The sequence below is a fragment of the Nilaparvata lugens genome, chromosome 11 (assembly GCF_014356525.2).
Source record: "Nilaparvata lugens isolate BPH chromosome 11, ASM1435652v1, whole genome shotgun sequence".
In the NCBI taxonomy this organism is placed as follows: Eukaryota; Metazoa; Arthropoda; class Insecta; order Hemiptera; family Delphacidae; genus Nilaparvata; species Nilaparvata lugens.
The window spans coordinates 43,998,671-44,023,862 of NC_052514.1; the positions used below are offsets into that span (position 1 = coordinate 43,998,671).

Below are 25,192 nucleotides of genomic sequence, written 5' to 3' on the forward strand. Positions count from 1 at the left end.
GCCCAGCATTATCCTGCGCTTGATTTCCGAGGATATTCTGTTAATGCTATTGATCTCAGTGCCCAGGTACGTGAAGGTTTTAACTTTTTCGAATACTCTTTCTCCAATTTTGACAGTTTCTTGCTCTCTCACTCCTCTAGGGCTCATTTCCAGGTACTTAGTCTTTCCTTCATTTATTTCCAGACCTGCTACCTTAGCCTCATCTCTAATCTGCAAGAATGCTTCTTCCAGCGAACGCATGCTTCTCGAAATTATGACAACATCATCTGCATATGCTAAAACTTGTGTCATTCTGTTCGTGATGTTATGCCTCTCTTGTCAATGCATCCCATTGCTTTCTGGAGGACTATGTTGAAGAGCAAGGCTGATAGTACATCTCCTTGTCTTACGCCGTCATTGATACTGAATTCCCTACTCACTCTTCGTTCACTCAGCACCATACCTTTTGTGTCATTTATGGTCAATTTCACCAGGCTTATTAGTTTTCTTGGAAACCCGTACATCTCTAGAGCATCCAGTACCTCACTTCTCCTCACCCTATCAAAGGCCTGCTTGAAATCGATGAATAGCATATGCAAGTTGGTATTGTGCTCATAGAACTTTTCAATTATTTGTCTGAGGGTAAATATTTGGTCTGTTGTGCCCCTGCCAGGTCGAAATCCACACTGATACTCATCTACTATGCCTTCTGCTAGACTGCTCATTCTTACTGTCAGGATGCGTGAAAATATTTTATAAGCTATGTCTAACAAAGTTATTCCTCGATAATTATCGCAAAGCAACTTGTCAACTTTTTTAAAAATTGTGCATATCAGGCCCTTCTTCCAATCCTTTGGTATTTGTTCTGTTCTCCATATCAGCGTTATTATCCTGTGCAGACACTTTATCAATGCTTCTCCACCATATTTCCACATTTCTGCAGTGACATTATCCTCTCCAGCCGCCTTCCCATTTTTCAACTTACTCACGGCTTCTTTTATGTCATCAAGACTTGGTTCTGCTACCTCCAGGTCAACCGTATGATACTTTGACGACCATTGTTCTATGCTTCGTGGATCTTCAGTTCTTGGGCATATGTTTTTCAACTCTTATAGCTACTCAGTTTGAAATCAAAAAGCTTGAATCGCATCAATTGCAAACCTATAGTGAGGTCCACGTTATAATGGCAGTGGAAAAAGATAGAAGAACAACGTTGCTGATCCTCACCGTCTAGTCAATGCCTTCTTGACGGTAGCTGATACAGGTTTATTAATGTAATATTAATTGTTCATCCTTGTTAAAAATAATCAATTATATTTTTTTATAATTTCATAATGAATTTTCATAATTAAGATGGAATATTTGTGAATTAATTATTAAGGTACCTAATTAATCAGATTTGCCGATCGACTAAAGCCGATCTGGCAACAGAGCAAAGCGAGAGAAAGATAGAGCTATCCGCTTTGTTGAATGACAGACAAGGATAGCAATAGCATTGCGAATCAAACACTGCCATTATAAAGGTGCGTACAGACTTTCGATTGATGATCGACCGGCGAGCAAGAGTGGTTCGACCGGGGAACGCGAGAAGATCTAACATCTTCCGTAACGTTCATGATGGGTGCGTTGTCGGTGCGACTGTGGTTCGATGGTGGTACGAGTGCGGTACGAGGGAGGAGCGTGCTCGGTGCTGGTTGGAAGCGCGAATATGTGTACGCAGCTTAACGTGGACCTCATTATAGACCTATGATCTTGTTTCATGAATGTAGTAGACTCTACAGGATGCTTTGACTTCGATAAAATTATATTTTGTACAAATTTATGCGCTTCCAGTACAGCAAAGTTGTCCTAGAAAATATTCATAACTAGGATGTAACCCGTGCTCTGTAAGGGTCTAATAATTAAAACATTGACGTAAGTTACTGAAATCTTGAAGATTTTAAAATAGGCTTATCATCACCCTCGGTAAATTAAGAATATATATGCAAAATTTCAAGTTAATCAGTCCAGGAATTTAGACGTGATGATGCGTCTTTCGTGAATTTCCTAGCTCGTACATGTCTATGCCAATTCTTCTCTTTATTATTTTATAGATAGATATGAGTTATCAGTCCAGGAATTTAGACGTGATGATGCCTCATTCGTGAATTTCCTAGCTCGTACATGTGTATGCCAATTCTTCTCTTTATTATTTTATAGATAGATATGAGTCGGGTTATTATCATTGATTATCACCAATGTTCACCATTAAGTTTAAAGAGCTTTTAGGGATTTGTTTTTTCCTTTAATGGAACTTAAAATACTTATTCTTCTTTGGTTCTGAAGATTTTTTTCCAATGAATAGTGCAATATTCTTCCTACAAAGTTTTCATCATATAGACTACATAAAAAGTAGGTACTCATTGAATTACTTTGGTTTTGGACTAGCAATCATGTACAAGTATCAAACATATTATGGAGAAAATGGTAAAAATACCTTCCAGTTTAAATAAGGGTAAAACATACATCGCAGTTCTGAATGGGTGAAGAAATCGTCATCTATTAAGAAAAGGGTTCACTATACAATAACTCACTATTTTAAAAGGCCACACATAAGTTAATCTATTGTGAGATTTATATTTGAAACAATTTTGCTGGTTTTGTATTTTTATACTGCAGATAGAAAACGAATGGATTAAGAAAATTAGTTGACCCATTTGATTGATTTTTGTATGAAAATGGATTTCAGGTTCCTTCAATTTTCGCTGAAGATGAAGATGATAATCCCCAGGAAGAGGAGGTAGGTCATATAGTTATTTGCTCAACTTTTCAATTATAGATCATTGTTATTTTGTCATTCATTTTGATGTTTCAACTTATATAGATGTTTGACCTATGTATTGTTTATGTATATGTGCATTGTTTTTGGCTCCATTTGTGATGAATTTTAAATTTAATTATGGGCTCAGAGCCCAGAGATGGTTATTCATTTTAATATTATACTATTAGAATATATTCATATTAATACTCCAATTGATATTTTATTCATACATACCTATAAACAATTTCCAATCATGATGAATATGATAGGGAGAGAATAGGTCAAGCACAAAACTGTTTTTCCATGAATACAATGAAAAATGTGTCAGCCTAAAATAGGTTGATAGTATTATACTTTCTTCTTCTTTGGCTGTGCCTTATCCCATTTAAATGGGGTCGGCATTCCTTCCTCTTAGTTTGTCTCTCCACAAAGCCCTATTTAATGCTTCCTCTCTCCACCAACCACTCTCCCGCAAGTCAGCCGCTATTCTATCTCCCCACCTCATCCTAGGTCTACCGCCTCGTCCTCTCACACCATCCAAAACCAAATCCTGCACTCTTCGTCCAACATAATCCTCCTCCCGTCGCTGTACATGCCCAAACCACCTCATCCTTGTCTCCTGCATTTTCTTCCCCAGTGGTCCAACAGTGCCTCTGATCAATTCATTTCTTATTTTATCTCTTCTTGTCACCCCACACATCCATCTTAACATTTTCATCTTCAGTCACTTCCATCTTTCGTTCCTGTTTCTTTGAAATGGGCCATGTTTCTGTTCCATACAGCATAGCTGGCCTCACAACTGATCTATACACTTTTCCCTTCATTTGACAATTCACTCTGTTATCACAAAGAACATCACTCATTTTTCTCCAGTTCATCCATCCACAATTTATTCTATGCTGTATTTCTACATCAAGCCCTCCATCTCTATGTACACATGAACCCAGGGACTTAAAACTTGCAACTGGTTGGAGTTGGTTTCCTTCAAGCTGTAAGGGTAGCCCATCATTGTTTCCCAATACCATGTACTCTGTTTTTGATCGGCTAATTTTCAGTCCCCTTTCCTCCAAAGTCTTCCTCCAGCTTTCCAGCCTTTCTTCCAACTGATATTTGGTAGGTTCACAGAGCACGATGTCATCTGCAAATAGCATGCACCATGGTGCTGGCCTCTTGACTGCAGCACCCACATCCATGAGCAGATCAAACAGATATGGGCTAAGTGCTGAACCCTGGTGAAGGCCAACTTGCACAGGAAACTCTTGGGTCCTTCCCACACTGGTTCTCACTCGAGTGATGGCTCCCTTGTACATCTCCTTCACTAATCGAACATACTTCTCTGGCACAGTTTCGTCTCATACTTCGCCAAATCTCTTGCCTGGGCACCCTGTCATAGGCTTTTTCCAGGTCAACAAATGCCATTTGCAGCTGAGACCTTAGCTCTCTTGTCTTCTCCACCAGCTGCCGGAGAGCAAATATTGCATCTGTTGTTCCTCTTCCTGGTATAAATCCAAATTGCTCCTCACTGATTGTGGTCTCTTGTCTTGGTGATAGTATTATACTTTGAATCATAGAAAATACGGTAACTACTATCCTTGAAATATATTTATTTCATATTATACACGGCTAGTAGTTTCGACATTTATATCAATGCAAGTGTTCTTTTTTTAATTTTATTGTTCATATTTCTAATCGCATTGAATGATATTTTTTTGAAGCTACCTGAAGTTGAAGCCCCTTGGTCGGATGAGAATGATGCCATGTGCACATGTTGCGATCCACCAGTGAGAAGGGGTGATGTCATCACAGATGAAAATGAATTACAGGTCAGACATAATCCCCCAATTATATTTAAATATATATTCATTCATCCATCAATACAATTTATTACAAATCATAATATTAATATGACTTGTAATTGTATATAAATATGACTATCAATATCCTTAATCTTAGCCCAAAACTGCTCTACTCCCAAATTTAAAGAAGGTAAAATTTACAAGCTTTTAAAGAAAGACTAAAGAGTATTTTTGCGGATATAATTTTCCTAATATATTGTTTTGTATATTACTTTATTACTTTGTGATAGGTACTTTTGTGTATTGTGATATATTGTAATACAGTAGTGGAACCTCGATGTACAGTACCTACACCTTGTTTATAGCACATTTTAGTCAGTTAGTGTTTAGCACTCATATAATTATAGTACATTTTTTCTACGACTATACAGCTTAATGTTGAAAAGACGGTCATTATACATTTTGGTTCGCCGCACTCATATATAGTGCATATTTTTCCGATTCAACCTCGATATAGTACACTACGATTTTGTATTGATACAGACCTTGTATTAGTACATTTTCTGATCGGTCCATTGAGGTGTACCATATCGAGGTACCTGTAGAGGTATGTGGAAAGGAAAATTTATCATTTAAAATGAAAAAAATTCATATTTTCTATTTGATGATTCAAGGCCAAGTACATGAAGATGAAACCAATTGAATTCTCAATTATATGGCTGCTGCGGTTTTTTGGACTCAAAATGGAACCAGGACATATCAGATACTCAAAATGGCTAAAAAAATCGAGGAAACTGGTGAGTGAACCTATTTGGTAAGATAAATAAATTGGTTAGTCTATGCAATTGAAAGGAGTAGAAACTCAATAAGATTGTTGTCTTATCTTCAATAATCAATGAGTTACAAAGTCAGACCTTATAAAATAAGATCTTTGTATACAGAGTGTTTCAGAAGTAGTGTCGAACATATTAGGGTATTGCTCCTGGATGTTAGGAGACTTCAAATGTCGTATTTGAAGTGTCCAAAACTCAGCGATTATCCTTATAACTGCCATTTTGTTTTTTTTTTCACGTAGGAATTGTTGTCTCAAGAACGAAATATTGTATTGATCTGAAATTTGGCATGAATATTTATGCTATAAAGACTCAACTTTAAAAAATAAAATTTTCAATGTAAATTTTCAAAATGGCGGCCATTTTAAATTTTTGATTGCAAATTTCACGAAAACCGTACACTTTAAAAAAATGTACAGGAGACAAAAAAGTTAGCAAATTTTATCAAAATTTCAAGGATATCTTATTTATCAAGATTGGTCAAAGAATAACAGAGGAATCAATTCTTTTTGTACTGCATGCATGACTATGAAGAAACAAGATCATCTGAAAAACATTGTAAAATGAGCTGGATGGCCATATGGAGCCATGCTGAGTTTCAAAGCTTCATCTTAAATACAATTTTGGAATTGAAAATTTAATATCGATGTTTAAATGGTGACAAGTGGTCATGCAGTACGAAAAGAATTAATTTCTTTGCTATTCTTCGACCAGTCTTAATGAATAAGTAGGTATCCTTGAAATCTTGATAGAATTTGCTACCTTTTTCGTCTCTTGTGAATTTTCTGTAAAGTGAACGGTTCTCGTGAAATCAAAAAAATTAAAATGGATTAATTTCGTACTGCATGCATGACCATGAACAAACAAGATCATCTGAAAAACATCATAAATCAGTTGGATGGTCATATGGAGCATCATCTTAAATACAATATTGGAATTGATGTTTAAATAATGGTGAAAAGTGGTCATGCATGCAGTACGAAAAGAATTAATTTCTCTGTTATTCTTCGATCAGTCTTAATAAATAAGGTATTCTTGAATCTTGATAAAATTTACTAACTATTTTGTCTCTTGTGAATTTTCTGTAGTGAACGGTTTACGTGAAATTTGCAATCAAAAATTTAAAATGGCTGACATTTTGAAAATTTACATCGAAAATTTTATATTCTATTTTTTAAAGTTGAGTCTTTATAGCAGAAATATTCATGCCAAATTCTAGAGCAATACAACATTTCGTTCTTGAGATAAAAATTCCTATGTGAAAAAAATGGCAGCTATAAGGATAACCGCTGAGGTTTGAACACTTCAAATACAACATTTGCAGTCTCCTATCATCCAGAAACAATACCCTATAATGTTCGACACTACTTCTGAAACACTCTATATAATGGCTCCCTTTACATGTCTCTATGATCCTTGGTACATGTGAGTACCAAGGATTGCGCTAAATATTAATTGTCATATTGTATAAATAAATAAGATAAGAAGGAAGGATGTTAATGAATAAATATTATACTGTAAATAGAGAAACACCCAATTAAAGTTGTGCACCAGGCTTTTGTGAACATTATACTGGTGACATTTTTCAAATAACTATATAATTGTCATACATGATATGATCCATGTATTTTTGAATATTATTTTTGAGAGTTGGAAGTTAGTCGTGGAATTGATTATCGACATAATTGGCTAAGCGATTCAATTACCAAATTTCCAACGTGTACCAGTAAGTGTGTTTTATCACATTGAATGGAAAATACTAAGAAATTGTTAAAAAACCACTGGTTTATTGATAATAAACACCGTTGAGGGGGAGGAGACTGTCTAGCTAGGCCAATGGCAGGCGTTCATGCCCTCGACCAATAGCAGTACTCGCCTACTAGTATAAATTCTGCTGCTCTTGTATTTAGTTTTAGTTTATCAGAGATTGACAATGGTGTAATAACCGAAACCGGTCTTTCTAATTATCAATAAATCAGTGTTTTTTTGACAATTTCTTAGTCTTTTTCATTCAATATGAATAATTACCACAATATCAACTTCTCAACTACACAAAAAGTTTTATCACGTTCATTAGCTGAGTATAGAGGCAATATTATTATTCAACTCCATGCGTCATACAAGCTACAGTGAGTTGGCTCTTGATCAGTTAATCAAGGTCTTGTTTGAAAAACACTCCCAGTTGCACAAAAGCCGGTTACATTTTAATCGTGATTAATTCCACGAGAAGCAATCAGAGAAGCCGTCTCATCAAAAACGTTTTCTGTGATTGGTTCTCGTGAAATTAATCACGGATAGAATTTAACTGGCTTTTTGTGCAACCGGGCGTTTGATGGGCTACTACTTATTGCATTTTTTCCGAGGTCCATATCTGTCTTCGTCGACTTAAATTGATGTTACTAAGATGGAACACATTTTCAAATAAGAACTTTTTTGTTGAAATTGTTTACTTTTTGATAATAAATCAGCGCATAAGGTTGAAATCTTTGGGGTGATCTATTTTAGAATTATACTTGAAAATGAATTTATGAGTAATTCCGAGGATACATTCTCCCATAATAATTTTCTCCTCCACTAATTTAGATACAAGTTTTGGTTATTACATTATTATGAATCTCTAGTAAACTGCCCACCTGAATATTGAGCAGAAGAATTTCAAGCCAATATCAAGTTTTTTTCATTCATATGGGATATCTAGGTACCTGCTACAATCACCTTTTACAATATAGAAACATGACTTCTATATTGTAGGATAGAGAAAAGATAGCATAAGAAATTATCCCATGGTAATAGTTATTTGTGCAACTAGTGCGCAAAGTGACAGTTTGCTGCATCGAAAGAAACGTTTACGCCCGAGCCATGGGCGAGGTTTGGTTTCTTGGAATGGTTTCTTGAGTGCAGCAAACGAACTTTGCGCACGTATTTCACATTAAATTTTTTCCTACAGTTACCATTGAATATGAAAAGTGGGTAATTATGGGTAAAATTGCCTGAATAATGTATGTGTGTTTGAATGGCGGGGGGCAGCTGTGTGGTGTGTGCTGTGGTGGCACTGTGCTGTCGTTGTCCTTGGTTATAATATCTACTTAATAATTAGCGTGTTGTGCTTCGTTGCACCTCTGCTCACTATAGCAGCCACAGCAGTCACTGTTACCAACTTCATTTTGATTTTGCTGCACTGGTGCTCCATATAACCTACTAACTATTTTGCGTTGTCATGCTGCAAATCTGGAGTACGCAAAGTACTCACTCTGCGCACTAGTGCGGAAAAGTGATTCTTTGCAGCCTGCAATCAGTGCACAAATGGTCACTTTTCAGGGTATCTGTAGGAAAAGGTAGTTTTGTTAGAATTTGAAGCCGATTTCTTGCTAACTGAAGCCGATTACTGTCGAATACTCTCTATTATTACTATTTTGTTGGGGTAACAGTGTATAAGAAAGGCACACTAAGAGAGGCTACCAGCGTCACACAAAAAAGAACTACGATACTGAGACTAATCGGCTTGAGTTAACATTGAAAATGGGAACATAAACGCCCTATACCATGTGATATCTTCTTATTTATTTATTTATTTATTCGTTGATATAATATACAAATCATATGAATATGATCGGGATAGAACAACAGGCATAGCCCAAAACTATTCTGTTCCCAAATTTTTATAAATAATGAAATGTCCAAAAAAATAGGTTATGTTTTTACTGAGAAAATTTAAAGTTCAAAGTTCTGTCCAAGAATATATATTAGCTAGAAATTTTGAATTTAGAATGATTAAAATACCAAATTATAGTCAAATTTTGCACTTAATATTACCGCACTTTGAATAAATTAAGTTATTTCAGAAAATTTTGAAGCCAAAAATATACACACAACTTTCAACTAGGCACAGCTGTTACAAATTCTTGTGCTATATTTTATCTGTTTGTTGTAAACTTATTAGCTATGTTCAAATTATTCACAACATAGTTCGGAAGTATAATATAGTGATTCAACAATTATAATTTGCATTTCTTCTATTACAGAACAATGATGATCTATTAAATGAAATGGTGTACGATGTTTCCAAGCAAATACACTATAAAGTAAGTTCTATTGGGAATAGAATTTATCACACATTCTTCATTACATAGGTATAGGTCTGGCCTATATTTTGACAGTACAGTATAAGTTTGAACGGAGATTAATCAGCTGTTCGTTTAAAATAGTTATTTGTGCAACTAGTGCGCAAAGTGACAATTTGCTGCACCGAAAGAAACGTTTACGCCCGAGCCGTAGGCGAGGGCGGAATAGTTTGTTGAGTGCAGCAGAGGAACTTTGCGCACGTATTTCACATTAAGTTTCTCCTACAGTTACCATTGAATATGAAAAGTGGGTAATTATGGGTAAAATTGCCTGAAATGCATCAAATGTTTTTCTGTGTAATTTTATTATTGATAAAACCTTAATTTATTGTCAAATTGAATAAAAATGTTGTCCTTGGTTATAATATCTAATACTAATAATTAGCGCGTTGTGCTTGGTTGCACCTCTGCTCACTATAGCAGCCACAGCAGTCACTGTTACCAACTTCATTTTGATTTTGCTGCACTGTTGCTCCATATAACCTACTAAGTATTTTGCGTTGCCATGTTGCAAATCTGAAGTGCAGAAAAATTTTTCCCGCACTAGAGCGGAAAAGTGATTCTTTGCGTTCTGTAATCAGTGCAGCAATGGCCACTTTTCAACGTAACTGTAGGAAAATGGAATAATGTAACACATTATAATAAATGCTAACTTAGCTACAAGTAAACCCAGGTTTAGGTCTACCGGTGACCCTCAAGGCCTCAAGGGAAATTATGAATTGAGGAGTTGGGTGGAAAAACGACCTGAGTCAAGTAATCAAGTTTTGTGTAAATTGAGTTTGAAATATTTAGTACACATCTTCATTATTTCATCAGAATGCAATATTCTTGCAAGTATTTGAACTTTATTGATCTTTTTATACTATTTTCAATGCTATTATTCATAATTAGCCAGTAATCCAAGGCTAACTGATATTAATTGATATAAGGTGTGTTGTCTCAGGTCGTTTTTCCATAACCCTGGTTGTTACATGTTCAGAGGTTCAATAAAATGATGAAAAACCCGTATCAAGAGTAGTGATAATGATAATATATTGCTCATGATATTGGATAATTAACAAGTAGGTAATAAAGATCTAAAAAATGTCATTTGGAAGTGAACAATTGAAGATGATATTTTCTTCTTGAACAGTTTCTTCCCATAATCAAGACTCTGGAATGTTACATGGTACTGTTCTGATTTTCGGGAAATTCATACACCCCAATGTTTTCAGCATCGGATTCTTCTTCAGGAACGTCTTCTTCATTATTTCCATCATCTAGAGGATAATTATTGGTTCCCTTGGATGTATTAATGATCTTCTTATACCATTCATTTGGTAGAGAGTTAGTTGGGAGGATATTTTTAATATTCTTTCCGAAGAATGGACATTGATATGTCCAAAGCTCCGCCAATTTATGTAGATGCATTACAATATAATCTTGTATAGTTATTCCAAATTACTTTTTTCATATCATATAGGTACAGTTCAATAATTATTTTCTTAGTCTATATCATGTAAATTCATCTATAATTTTGCTGTATTGTAAGCTATTGTATATAAGTGTATAAGCCAGTATATACTGTAATCTACATAAATAAAGTACCGTACTCAATCAATCAATCAATCAGCTTATTCTTTTGTAAGAAAACAAAATAAGGATTTCACTGGCTGCTGGCTCACAGCTTCTCAGCTGAATAATTTCAGGTTTGCCACACAAACAAAATATTTTCACAACTCAATCATTTTTCAAGATACAACAACATTTTATGTACCAATCTGTTCAGAATTTAATGGCGGATATAATGAAGCGTGTTGCGGAAAAACGACACGAGTGGCCTCGGGTCGTTTTTCTACCCAGCTCCTCAATTACTGAAGATTCCCGTTCATCAAAAATCAAATCAATTTATTTTTACCATTTTTTACATTATATACAGAGCATGAAATTACCATAGTTACGGAAATAGTTACAAGATAACTAAGAATCAGTGTGGCATTGCTGCACTTCAGTTTTAGATTCCAATGGAAAAGATATTTGGCTACTCATTCAATGCAGATTTCAGTATGAATAAAGCTGGGTTTACACTAAAGTTACCAACAAAATGTTAAAAACTGTTAAAAAATGTAAATAACTTAAGCCTCATAGATTCTATTAGATTGAACGGAACTTGGCAAACACATATGTTCATCATGTGTATGAGTTATGTTCAATCTAATAGAATCTATAAGGATTAAGTTACTAACATTCTCTGTTATTAACGTTGGTGTAAACGCAGCTTAAGTCCTTGAAGCACTACCAGACAACTGGCTATAAGGGTTGGTTTGGAGGGGTTTTTATTCAATGTTTGAATAAAATGTTTTAATTCAAAGCGTGAATTAAACGCATGATAAGTATTCTCTAGAGTTAACTTGTGTCATAGAGAAAAGATAGCATAAGAAGATATCCCGTGTTATAGATTGTTCATGTTCCAAATTTCAAACCGATTTTCTGTTAACTCAAGCCGATTACTATTGACTATTTTCTATACTAGTAGTTCTGCGAACAGTAGCCCTCGCTCATGAATAGCCTACAACTTTCTAACTAATGAGAAGGGCCGAAGTACAGTATATTGTGAAGATGTATCCATGTCATCTATTAATTTCCCCATTGAAAGTGCTAGAGACATTGTTTCCAGGGACACCGGACTTATAAATGTCTCTCAAGGAGGTACCTTTATATCGTCCTTTATAACTTTTCTAACAATTAATTATAAGAAATCGGTCAACTGACAGAAAAATGGAATATGCAGTGGGCAATTTAGACGATGAATCGTCTCACAGACGACAGTGAGACGGAAAATAATTCTAAATAAGATGAGTTAATTGTTGGTGACAATGACAGAAGGTTGCTAATGATGTTTTTCATGAAAAGTGGATTCAATGTTATGACGGCTTGTTATGCCTATGCAGAATGTTAATGCTCACAAGTCGGTTTCCGATCTCATACTAAAAGAAAACAAGAGCTAACTAACTAAGCTGTGATTCCTCCGGCCGATTCCGTAGGTCTAGAAACTATTCATCTATGAAACAGGGAAAATTCGTGTTGAAAAGGGAAGAAATGATGCAATCAAGTGAGATGTTTTCTTCAATAAATAAATATAGTATGATTTGGAGCGGCTCAGAGGTTCTCAAGGTTCACCGCTGACAACTCTTGTCCTCTATCGATAGCATTCCTTCATCATTCCAACGATTCATTCAATACAGCACATTTTAGAGCGGCACAATTTCTATTCTAAAAAGTGAGAGCCAATTTTTTTACTTAAATTTATTGTGGGCACGATTCACTCTTTACTTATTGTGAATCCAAGGATCTTTCATCTTTAAAAGAATAACAATCGCTGTATCTTCTGCGCTCAGGTTAAACCTTTGCAGGGATTTTTTCTTCTCAATGTGTCTTGTAAATTGTCATAATTATAAGGATTAGGTTAGACAAGTTTTGTGAAAGTGTTGTATTTTATACTGTAAATTTGTTTTTTGAAGAATAAATGATTTTGATTTTTTTTTATTTGAAAGATATCGGTGCTAGATATGAAAAAGTTACTTTCTGGATGGAGGTTGGTCTGCGGTTTTTTAAATTACAAAAAAACCGGAGGTCTTATCGAAAATAATTTAATATACGTTTCTGCGCCTTGTTTCAAAGAACTTGTATAACAAATTTCATCCAAATCGGACAATAACTGCGACTGTACCTGCGGTACAAACAAACAAACAGACAAAAGCCGATTGAGTCGAAGCTAAGACCTCGCAGTTTCGCTGCGCTCGAGTGAGAGTGTAAAGGTGCGTACAGATTTACGCGCCGCGAATATGAGCAATTCACTTTTAATCAGCTGATGCCAAGCTTTTTATATCTATATCTTATACCGTTTCTGTAAAAATACAGATATAGTCAGCTGATTAAAAGTGAATTGCTCATGTTCGCGGCGCGTATATCTGTACGCACCTTATGAGAGATTACCATCGTCACAACTTCACGAAAGACACTACTAGGACTATATCGGATTGAGTTAGCATTGAAAATTGGAACATAAAAGTGCTATACTATGAGATATCTCCTGAGCTATCTTTCCTCTATGCTTGTGTTTCCTGGTTTCAGAGTCCACAACAACAGAAGGAACCGAAGGATGATGAAGCACAAGACTCTGAGGAAGAGGGAATCAGCAGCAATACTACTGTTTTGCCGCCCACTGTAGTTGAACACGCAAGGAAAACAGCTAACATAAGAAAAAGGGTAGGTAACTCATGTAATATTGATGTTGTTCTCCATGAGGAAACATCTGATAACAACCCTGCTGTGGTCTATAGTGAGGTCCACATCATAATGGCAGCAGTATTTGATTAACATTGGTGTTGCTATCCTTGTCTACCATTAGACAAAGCAGATAGCGCTGTCCTTTTCCACCTCCGGAATCGTGGAAACAATGTAGAAATAAAATGAATTAACGAAATATTTGATCTTAATTATATAAATTCATTATTTTTCAATCACTGAAAAGTACCGTATTTTCTTTACAGATAAAATATAATTGATATTTAAAACAGTAGGCTACGTCAGATATACCGTTATCAGCTTTCATCTATAGAAGACAGTGGCAAGGCAGAGAATCGGCAACATTGTTCTATATTTCTCCACTGCCATTACAACGTGGATTTCACTACAGTGTATAATTTTTCTAGTTTTATTTCCAAATTATAGTCCGGCCAAACGTGAAGCGATATAGTATACGGTATCTATAAATGGAAAATTTATTTTATTCAACAATAATACAGAACTCCTATCTAAACAGATGCACAACTTAAAAAAAATTGATGGAATAATTTTAATTTTTTTCATCAATTTACAGTCAGCATAAGAGAATTTATTTCTAAATGTTTTCAATATACAGCACATATAAATATAATAATTACTATTTATAAAAAGCGAATGGCACTGATTCATTCACTCATAATCATCGATCAGAACTAACTTTGTTCAGTTGGCCATCTAGAGGCGCACTAAGAACGGATTTGAAAAAAATCCAAAGATACGCCCAAAATCTGCGTTTTCCAGCGTTTTTCTGCATTTTCTCAGCTTTTTCAAAAAGTAATTGACAAAAAATGTTCAAACTTGGTAATGCTCAGCTGAGGTATAGAAATGTTATATTGGAAGTTGAGTTTTGCCATTTGCCTAAAGTTAAGACGCCTAAGTTCCGCTTAAGATCGGCGGTTTTTGAGCGTTTTTCCTGCATTGGCCTCTTCAAAAACTAATTGACAGATCATGTTAAAATACTGTGTACAGAAGTTCAGTTTGTGTCTAGAAATTCATTATTAATAAGAGTACTCAGAATTACGCCAAAGATATGCCCAAGATAGGCGGTTCTACAGCGTTTTCTCAGCGTCCCCCAGCGTTTTTTCTGCGTTTTCTCACATTTTGCAAGAACTAATTGAGAGAAAATGTTCAAATTTGGTACACAGATTCAGCTGAGGTATAAAAATGTTCTTTGGGAGTGTCTTGGAATAACGCCCTAGTTCTGCGGTTTTTGAGTGTTTTCTACGTTTTATACACCTTCTCAAGAACTGACTGGCAGATCAAGTCCAGATTTGTAACAGAAGTTCAACTAAGGTCTAGAAATTTTGTCATGAGAGGAATGCAGAATCACGCCAAAAATACGCCCTATAGGCGCTATTGCGTTCTTCAAGCGTTTTTTTAGAGGATTTCTTTTCTCAAGTTTTTCATTGAGTTTTCAATGCATTTTTGTACATTTCGCAAGCAAATACATAGGCTACCTACATGAGAGAGTTGAATATGGATGGTTGTTTAGTTCTCCATATCATTTCCTATCTGTTTCAAATAACTATTAGATTGGAATACAACAATTCTTTAAATATTCTAACCAAAAGTCTCTTATTGATAAATAACTGAATATTTATCAATTCTGATAAAAATAAAGATTTTTGCAACCCTGTACTACATAATTCGAAGAAATCTGATCTCTTTTGACTTTTTACGGAAGGAAATGAGCTCAAAAAAAGTAAGCTCAATAAGTGCCATTTGCACAGTGCCAGTTTAAACTAAATTTCATCTTAAACTGGATTAAATCTATATCAAGTTTCATTTGTTATAATGTGATTCATTTTGAGTCTAAGCCAGCAGATAATTGAATTCACAGTGCAAACGGCCCTTATGGTACATGATTAATTAAACAATATAGCAGTAAGAGTTTCTAATGAGAAATTCACTGTTCAATTTTTCAAGTAGTTGGCGTGCTACCAATTTATCCTAATAGGTTGAATAGCTTTCACCTATCATCTAAGGAAAGTCATCGGTTCCAAATAAGCTAATATCTTGATATATCATGAATGGATCTAATGCTTATGAATAAGAGATTCAGTTCAGAGCAAATCAACTTATAATTTTCATAATACTTGTGCAATTTACAACAAAATTTACTGAACAAAACCATTATGACACTTAAACATAGAATCTTACAAGCTAAAATACTTATCTATGCATATTTGAATTCATTTGTTTGACTACAGACTTCAAAATTATATGATACATTCAACACACATTTAGAAAATGATAAAATTATTCAGATCTCAAATAAAACATTTTAAACTTCACTTAAATAGAAAATTTTCAACAGGACAGTCTTACAGACTTCAAAATTATATGATACATTCAACACACATTTAGAAAATGATAAAATTATTCAGATCTCAAATAAAACATTTTAAACTTCACTTAAACAGAAAATTTTCAACAGGACAAAAACGATTCTATTTCAGCCAGCAGCCATTTTTTCTGAGAGCTCCCCGTACTTGCTTTCTCAAAGGACAAACCTCATCAATGCCAACCTCACAAAAAAATACAACTCCACAAATTTAATTTATTATACTCAATAAAACTTCATTTTTAAAGTTATTTAACCTTTATGTTGTTTATTCAGAAATAGAACTGTGCCACAGTAGGATGTTCAACACAAATGCATCTGATAAATTCCCGGTTAAAAGTTAAGTCTGCATATCGATATTTGCTATCAAGTGTCATTTTGAATATTGAATTGAAGATTCGATTTTAATCGAGAAAAAATATAATATTACATAGTACTTTAGGATAGAAAAAATTAGCTTATTAGTCTTTAGACTAGATGGCTATAGTATTAGCCAATAGAAAAAATTCAAACTATTAGAATCATTTATATATTATTTTTATATTATATAGGTATCTTTTATTTTTTTTTACAGAGCTTTTGAAAAGTATACTTGAATTTTCTATGGAATATTGTACTAAATTATAAATTGATATTTATCTCAAACAATTAGAATCCTTCATATATTATCTCTATTTAAATAATTAACAAGTTGATTATTGAAATAATTTAATAAAATCAGTTATTGCAATTCAACCAATATGCTGTGATAATCTCAAGATAGGTTCAAGACTTTTCTAACAGAAGCCTTTTTTTACAGTTAGTCATGCCTGAAGTAATTTACATTCCTTCTGAAGACGAGTATAAGTGTGGCATTAAGAATCATTTATTTGAAGGTGAGATAAAATCGTTATGGATGTGTTCAATTTCTATTAAGTAACTTATTGAATTGTATTCTATTGATATCGATTCTATATATTATTCAATTGGGGAATATTTTTACAAAAAATCTCTTTGTAGGCCAATGAGAGTCTAGTTAAAGCTTGTTCAAGAATAATCAAATAACCCCTTTTCATCTTTCCTTTGTCATTTATTTACATTATCTTGTCCATCTCCATCTTTTCTATATTCATCTCGTCCTTCTTCTTCCTCCATCTTACATATAATTACTTTAGCCTATCATGAAATTTTCAAACTTATCATATATACTAGTGTTGAACATCCCACTGTATCACTGTAACAAAGTTCTATTTCTGAATTAACAGATAATTCTAAACAACATAAAGGTTAATTAAATTTAAAATAGCTTTAAAAATAGTTTTATTGAAAACAGTAGATATAATGCTTGTAGACATGTGTTCTTTGCTAATTGGAAATTGATGATGTATTTATGCTTGGAAGCTCTAGGCACTTATTCCAGTTACTTCTGCCAGGCGTTTCTCTCAAACCTTTTAATGGCTGGCTTATGTTAGGAGTGTTGGCTTCTGTTGAAATTTTCCTAAATAATTGAAATTTAAGATGTGTTATTTGTGATCTAAATGTTTTTGTGAAGTTCATTGATGTTATTGAACATAAGTGAAATGTAGATTTCAATTTTTCTTTTCATTTTGTGTTGAATTTCTTGTTTAATGTTGAAAGCCATATGCCTGTTTTGAAACCTGTAAACGATAGTAGATAAGTATATGCTCAATCTATAAGTTATATATTTTGATCTTGATTTGAAACAATAATTTCTGAGTTTTTGTGAAAGCTTTTGGAATCTATTTTGATGAACAGAACAAACATATTAGTAACCTCAATCATGTTCAATCTATGTTCGATCCATGTATGATTATTAAATTTGTTCTGTTGTAAACTGAAATTTTTGAATCATTTTTTTTTAAATTATAATTTGATTTGCTCTGAACTGGATTTCTCATTCATAGGCATTAGATCCATTCATGATTTTGTAGTGTTGGGCATCCTGCTCATGACGTCAGAAAAGCAATGGAGTGGAGTCTTTGTATTAAGCCAGTCGGGCGGTCTAGTTTTGTAAAGTCTTTTTGTGAGTTAAAAGTAATAAGTCAATAAAGAATCAAGTGTCTAACAGTCTTTTATTAACGAGTACTCCAAATAATCATATTAAAGTATAAACATTATATTAATTGGCGACGAGATAATGGTGAAGTTGTGCGTCGCGTGTTCCTGTTTTGTGGTTATGTACTCTGGCGCCTTTATTCGTGGACTGTGTCGTAGTTACGTTTTTTCGTTCGGTGTTTTGTATTCGTGTTTGAACTATGTTTGTCTCGATTTCGGTTATCGTGTTTTGCACTATGTTTTCCGGACTTGGTCAAATTTCTTCGCGTGTGTTTGAAATCATAGACTATGTTTAGACTATAATCTAACCTCACTTACGTGTCTCGTGTCAACATGTCCAAACCTCCAGTTTTCGAACACAGTGTGGAGGACTTTGAATCCTTTTTGGAGCGTCTCGAACTATATTTTAGCATCGAAGGTTTCAAGGATGAGGTAAAAAAAGGTCACTTTTGTGTCAATCTTCCTCCGTCTGTCTATGCGGAGTTGAAAACAGCATTGCCTCCCGTCGAAATCGCAACAGCCACATATGAACAGTGCGTACAGGCTTTGACAAACCGATATAAACCAGTGTGTTAAGTAATACCAGAACGATATAAATTTCATTCTCGGAAGCAGCTTGCAGGCGAGTCGCTACACGACTATATTTCAGCGATATCTCCCTGTAAATTTGGAAGCTTTCGTGACCAGGCTTTACGTGATAGACTGGTGTCTGGCCTACTACAAACGTCAATGGTGAGTCGGCTTTTGTCTGAGCCAGATGACATGAAATTTGATACTGCTTGTCGTCTAGTATTAGAAATGGAATTGGTTGAGAAGTCCACTTTGGTCTTGGCTGGTGATGCTACAGAGACTCTCATGGTATCGTCTACGTCTTCACGTTCCTTGTCTCGCCAGTCCAGGCAAGGTTCGTCACCACGGCAGGGTTATCCTGAGCGGTCGCCGTCACGTCCGTCATCGTACCGGTCCCGATGGGATTCGTCACCAAGGTCGGGGTCTCCTTCACGTTCCTGGTCGGTTTCTGGTCAGTCGTCATCCATGTCGCAGAGGGGTTCATCTCCGGGTCGAGCGGGTCCATTGGTCTCCAGGGGTCGCTCGCCGTCGCCTTCTCAACAGTCAGAAAAGGGACTGAGAAAAAGATGCCGTCACTGTTTCTCCAGGCATTCTCCTGATAAGTGTCCAGCTAATAAGTGGATGTGTTTTAAGTGTCAACGTACAGGTCACACGGCAGAATGTTGTGACCAGCAAAGAGTAAATTATGTCAAATCCACTGTCAATGTGTCAGTCAATTCATCACAATCAGGTCAGTGTGATTCATTATTTGTGAATATTGTCATTAATGGCAAATCAGTGCGTTTTCTAGTGGATACCGGGAGTTCAATTACTATTTTAAGCTCAGCTATTGCAAAAGAGCTCCAGTTGTTGTCACAATTAGTGCCTTATTTCGGAGCTATAAGGGGTGTTAATAATAATCTGCTACACGTCCTTGGTTCATGCAAGGTAGAAGTTGTTTACAATGATGTATATACTAAGCTATCTGCTGTTGTAATCGATCAAATTTCATGTCAAGCTATATTAGGTAGAGATTGGTTGTCGGTAATTGCACCCAATTGGGCAAAGAACATTTTGCCAAAGTCTAATGAAAATGATAATTTTTGTTTGTCTATTGCAAAAAATGAAACTGTGGAAACGCTAGCCAAGTCATATCCAAGAGTGTTTTCAAACAAAGATAATGAAAAACCCATATCGAAATTTAAGGTTAGTCTGAATTTGAAGGACGACAACGTCCAGCCTATTTTTCACAGATCTTACACTGTACCATATGCACTGCGGGACGAAATTGGTAATGAATTGGATAGATCGGAGTCAAAGGGAATAATTAATAAAGTGAAAACATCTGATTGGGCCAGTCCCATGGTAATAGTCCCTAAACCGAATGGAAAAATCCGTATGTGCGCTGATTTTAAGGTAACACTGAATAAATATTTAAAAGTAGATCAACATCCAATGCCGGTTCCTGATGATATTTTCAATAATTTTACCGGTTGTACTGTATTTTGTCGTTTGGATATTTATCATACAGTTCAGTCTTGCGAAATTTGTCAGTCAACTAGAAACAGGTCAAACAATCAATACCGTCAACCTTGGCCGTCTGCCAAGAGTCCATGGGAAAGAGTACACATTGATTTATTTGATTTTCAAACTAATAAGTACTTGATATGTTGTGATTCCTATTCTAAATGGATATAATGTTTTCTTTTGAAAGACAGAAGTGATTACCGCTCGGTATTGTCAAAATTAGCTGAAATGTTTTCTAGATTTTCATTTCCACGTACTTTGGTCTGTGATAATGGACCAACTTTTAGTTCACATGAAATGAAAGATTTTTGTCAACGGAAGGGAATTAAATTGATTTATTCACCTCCGTATTCGCCGCAATCAAATGGTCTGGCAGAGCGTAGTGTGCAAACCTTCAAAATTCTATTGTCCAAGTTTAATCTGGACAAGATTAAAAAGAAAATGCGAATAAGCCCACATGATTTGCTGTTTGATTGTTTATTTGCGTATAGAAGTACTCCTTCTTCTGTTACGGGTAAATCACCAATGTCTGTCATATTGAATTTTGAAACAAAAGTACCACTGACAAATTTGAAAAAGACTGTTACTTTCAAAGATGATTTGGTCGAAAGTCGGAGTATTGAAAATCAGAATATTAAAAATAATGTGTTCAAGAAACCGGTCCCAAAATATCATAGAGATCAAATTGTATGGATTAATTGTAATAAGAAAAATGATAGTTATGGTGTCAACTATGAACTAGGTAGAGTTGTTGAGAGGATAAGTAATTTTGTGTATTTGGTCAAGCTAGCTAATAATGTAGTTTTCAAAGTTCATGTCAATCAACTCAGGGAGTTTTATGAGAATGCTAAGTTGAGCAAAGCATTAGCGGCAACAGTGCCAAGTATTGATCTTGAAACGGGTGTAAGGGGAGAAAGAAATAGTGTGAATAATGAGGAAAGGAATGCGGTAGATAACAATGATAATAATAGAGTGGATAATGATGGTCAAGTCAGGAGGTCACAAAGAGTGATCAGAAGGCCAAATAGATACTCTGATTCGAATTTCTGGTAATTATGGATTTGTTGCTCAACCGAAAATGTTGTAATGTATTTTTATTGTTTAATATTGATATGTTATGTTATAAGTTAATATGTCTTGTCTAGTTGAAAGTCAATCAAGCTAGTCAGTCAATTTGGTCGGTATATCAATAAAAAAAACTGTACTATCGGTTATGTCTCAAGTATGTCGTTTTGTTTGTCATATAATCAATTATTATGAGTATATGAATGTCTGTCATGAGTATAGTCTAGTATTTACGATAACGTCTTTATTGGAAATTGTCTTTTATTCATTTATACATTGATAGGTACAATATCATTCTCAATCTCAACTATGAATGATTGGGAAAGGAACAACAGGCTTAAAGCCTGAAACTTATGTGAAGTTTCAGTCTTATAAACATGTATTATTTAAAATGTCTTAGTCTTGAAAGTTTTGAAGTCTTGTCAATTAAAGGGGGGAGCAGTGTAGTGTTGGGCATCCTGCTCATGACGTCAGAAAAGCAATGGAGTGAAGTCTTTGTATTAAGCCAGTCGGGCGGTCTAGTTTTGTAAAGTCTTTTTGTGAGTTAAAAGTAATAAGTCAATAAAGAATCAAGTGTCTAACAGTCTTTTATTAACGAGTACTCCACATAATCATATTAAAGTATAAACATTATAGATCTGATCCTTTCCCCTTGATGGTAATCTGTGCGCGGCACTGAGACCCTTCGAATCAATTGGATTCTTGATAGATGATATTTTATTAAAAACTTCAAACATCGATTCATAAAACGATTCATCTAAACAGAACTCAAGTTAAAAAATTAAAATCCCATACAGCACAGATAGTATTTGCTTCAACAAGTGAAATATATTTGAGATAAAATTCATCTCATTAACAAGAATCATTAATTATTAATATTCTAGTAGATGCCGGATCAACTTGAATCACATAGCTGTATATTCACTAAGGCGCTGGCGACAGAAAATTTGCTACTTGCGTTCTATCATATTTACACTGATTTTATAACTATATTTACTAATCTCACTATCATTTATGTTTTGTGTTCAATATGTCTAAATGTGTCTAAATATGTCTAAAAAAATAGTGGAGAATAGCACACTATTTAATCTATTTAATCACACTACAAATTGTACCCTATTTATATTGACGGATATACTTTTAATTCGTATTTTAATTTTTCAGTGTTTCCTTTACTGCTGCTTGCGTGAAATATTAAATCTAGTAAGTCAAACAAATCTGTATATAAAATTCATTCTCCTAATTTGTGTGGTTCAAACATTTTCAAGTTCATGAAAAAATTGTTTAGCATAGTTACAGCTCGTTTTACGTGAAATATAAATACCAGGATTATTACTTGGATCACAGCTTTGCACTATAGAGGTCTGTGGAAACGGAAGAACGGCAACAACGCGTTCCTATCATTACCACCGACTTTATACAGAGAATCTCACTATAGTTTATAGTTCATATTTGTTTATATTTGTGTGTTTCTTATTAAATTGGTGCAAATCTTTATAATAACCTATATACTAATCGAGCTGCAGTTCGTATCTTACATGAGAATATTTAAAATGATAAGAATTATACAGCTTCCTTGCTTCAAAAGTTTATTACAATATAATTGATTTCTGTGATACAGGATAGAAGCATATTTTTAGTCATAAATTATTATTACCTGTAGTCATATTTATTTAGCATAGCCTATACACATGTAAAAGCTCATGAGCGAGTACTTTCAGAGACCAATACAACAGTTCATGAGCGAGTTCTTCAACCCAGGGGGTCACTAGTTTAATTATTATTTGATTATTAATTCAAAACATGAGTGAACAGTAGTTAATATTACGCCAGATGTACAGTTATCAGCTACCCGCTGTAGAAGGCAGAGGCAAGGCAGAGAATCGGCACCGCTGTTCTCCTATCTTTCTCCACTGCCATTATAAAGTGGACCTCACTATAGTGATTCCCTAATTAGACATTCAAGTGGCCCCATGAAATACTTAATTATAAAAAAAATATTAACAAACTTTGGAAATGGAATCTGGCAATACTCAATTTGTGGAATACTGGAATCTTTACATAGTCTACTATATATTTTTTGAAATTACAGGTTGATGCGAATGGCAATCCTAAACGACTTATGATTAAGGGAAAAATTTTAGCTGCAAGAGGTGTTATAAAAGTTTTGGACACATTTTTGCCTGATGCATACTTAGTGGACGATCCTATGGATAAAGCTACCAAAGCCTTGGATATAGTTGAATATTGTATTAAGACTACCACAGTTACTGATCCAGGTAACAGATTTCCTATATTCGTCAACCGCACGAAAATAGTCCGATGGAAATTGGAACAGCTGAGTACTCTTTTAACCCCCCCTCCACCAATCAATGGCATCAATAGAAGTTGCCAATTCGTAAAGTGTATTATAAATTAAATTGTATATTTATATTCAGCTGTGGACAACGTTGATGAGCACTTATTTGGTAACGTTGCTCTCATCTGTTCTAATGTCCATCGGACTATTTTCGTGCATTGGACTACAAATATATACAGAGTGTTTCAGAAGTAGTGTCAAACATTTTAGGGTATTGTTCCTGGATGATGGGAGACTACAAAAATGTCGTATTTGAAGTGTCCAAAACTCAGCGGTTATCCTTATAGCTGCCATTTTGTTTTTTTCACCTAGGAATTTTTATCTCAAAAACGAAATGATGTATTGATCTGAAATTTGGCATGAATATTTATGGTATAAAGACTCAACTTTAAAAAATAGAATATAACATTTTCGATGTAAATTTTCAAAATGTCAGCCATTTTAAATTTTTGATTGCAAATTTCACGAAAACCGTTCACTACAGAAAATTCACAAGAGACAAAATAGTTAGTAAATTTTATCAAAATTCAAGAATACCTTATTTATTAAGACTGATCGTAGAATAACAGAGAAATTAATTCTTTTCGTACTGCATGCATGACCACTTTTCACCATTATTTAAACAGTTATAAGGATAATTGCTGAGTTTTGGACACTTCAAATACGACATTTTTGTAGTCTCCCATCATCCAGGAACAGTACCCTAAAATGTTTGACACTACTTCTGAAACACTCTGTATATATTTGTAGTCCAATGCACGAAAATAGTCCGATGGACATTAGAACAGATGAGAGCAACGTTACCAAATAAGTGCTCATCAACGTTGTCCACAGCTGAATATAAATATACAATTTAATTTATAATACACTTGACGAATTGGCAACTTCTATTGATGCCATTGATTGGTGGAGGGGGCGTTAAAAGAGTACTCAGCTGTTCCAATTTCCATCGGACTATTTTCGTGCGGTTGACGAATATAGGAATTGTAGTCTCCTAACATCCAGGAGCAATACCCTGAAATGTTCGACACTACTTCTGAAACACTTTGTATATACATAACGTATATCGACCAGGAGCCATTATTATACAGTAAGGGTTACGAAATGCAACCAAAGTCAAAATCACAAACAGCCTAAAAGCATTCATAAATGCCATGATCATGAAATTAATGATTATGGGTTTGATTGGAAGGGATTGAAGCATATTATGTTGTAAGGAATGCTTATTGGAATTAATATTTATTTTCTTCTTCTTATCCTCCTCCTCCTCCCCCTCCTCCTCCTCCTCATCCTCCTCCTCCTCATCATTTGGTAGAGAGTTAGTGGGGAGGATATTTTTAATATTCTTCCCAAAGAATGGACATTGATATGTCCAAAGCTCCGCCAATTTATGTAGATGCATAACAATATGATTATTATCTATAGTTATTATATTACA

At 34.6% G+C, this 25,192-nt stretch overlaps 2 protein-coding genes across 5 annotated transcripts in view; one reads left to right on the top strand and one right to left on the bottom strand.

Annotated features, from left to right (window-relative positions):
• The window catches only part of LOC111055375, a 31,329-nt gene that overhangs the window by 820 nt on the left and 5,317 nt on the right, over positions 1 to 25,192 (top strand). For 2 of the 4 annotated variants that reach the window (XM_039438502.1, XM_039438505.1), the window contains exons 2-8: positions 2,708 to 2,758; positions 4,495 to 4,602; positions 5,250 to 5,372; positions 9,431 to 9,490; positions 13,643 to 13,777; positions 22,560 to 22,598; positions 23,488 to 23,674. In XM_039438502.1, coding sequence (XP_039294436.1) covers positions 2,708 to 2,758; positions 4,495 to 4,602; positions 5,250 to 5,372; positions 9,431 to 9,490; positions 13,643 to 13,777; positions 22,560 to 22,598; positions 23,488 to 23,674 — 703 coding nt within the window. The remainder of the gene's footprint in view (positions 1 to 2,707; positions 2,759 to 4,494; positions 4,603 to 5,249; positions 5,373 to 9,430; positions 9,491 to 13,642; positions 13,778 to 22,559; positions 22,599 to 23,487; positions 23,675 to 25,192) is intronic. The other 2 variants (XM_039438503.1, XM_039438504.1) reach the window with 2 other exon arrangements.
• The window catches only part of LOC120353712 (DNA-directed RNA polymerase II subunit Rpb4-like), a 53,843-nt gene continuing 46,136 nt past the window's right edge, over positions 17,486 to 25,192 (bottom strand). The window contains exon 4 of the mRNA XM_039438513.1: positions 17,486 to 17,676. The gene's annotated coding sequence lies outside the window, so the exon portion shown is untranslated. The remainder of the gene's footprint in view (positions 17,677 to 25,192) is intronic.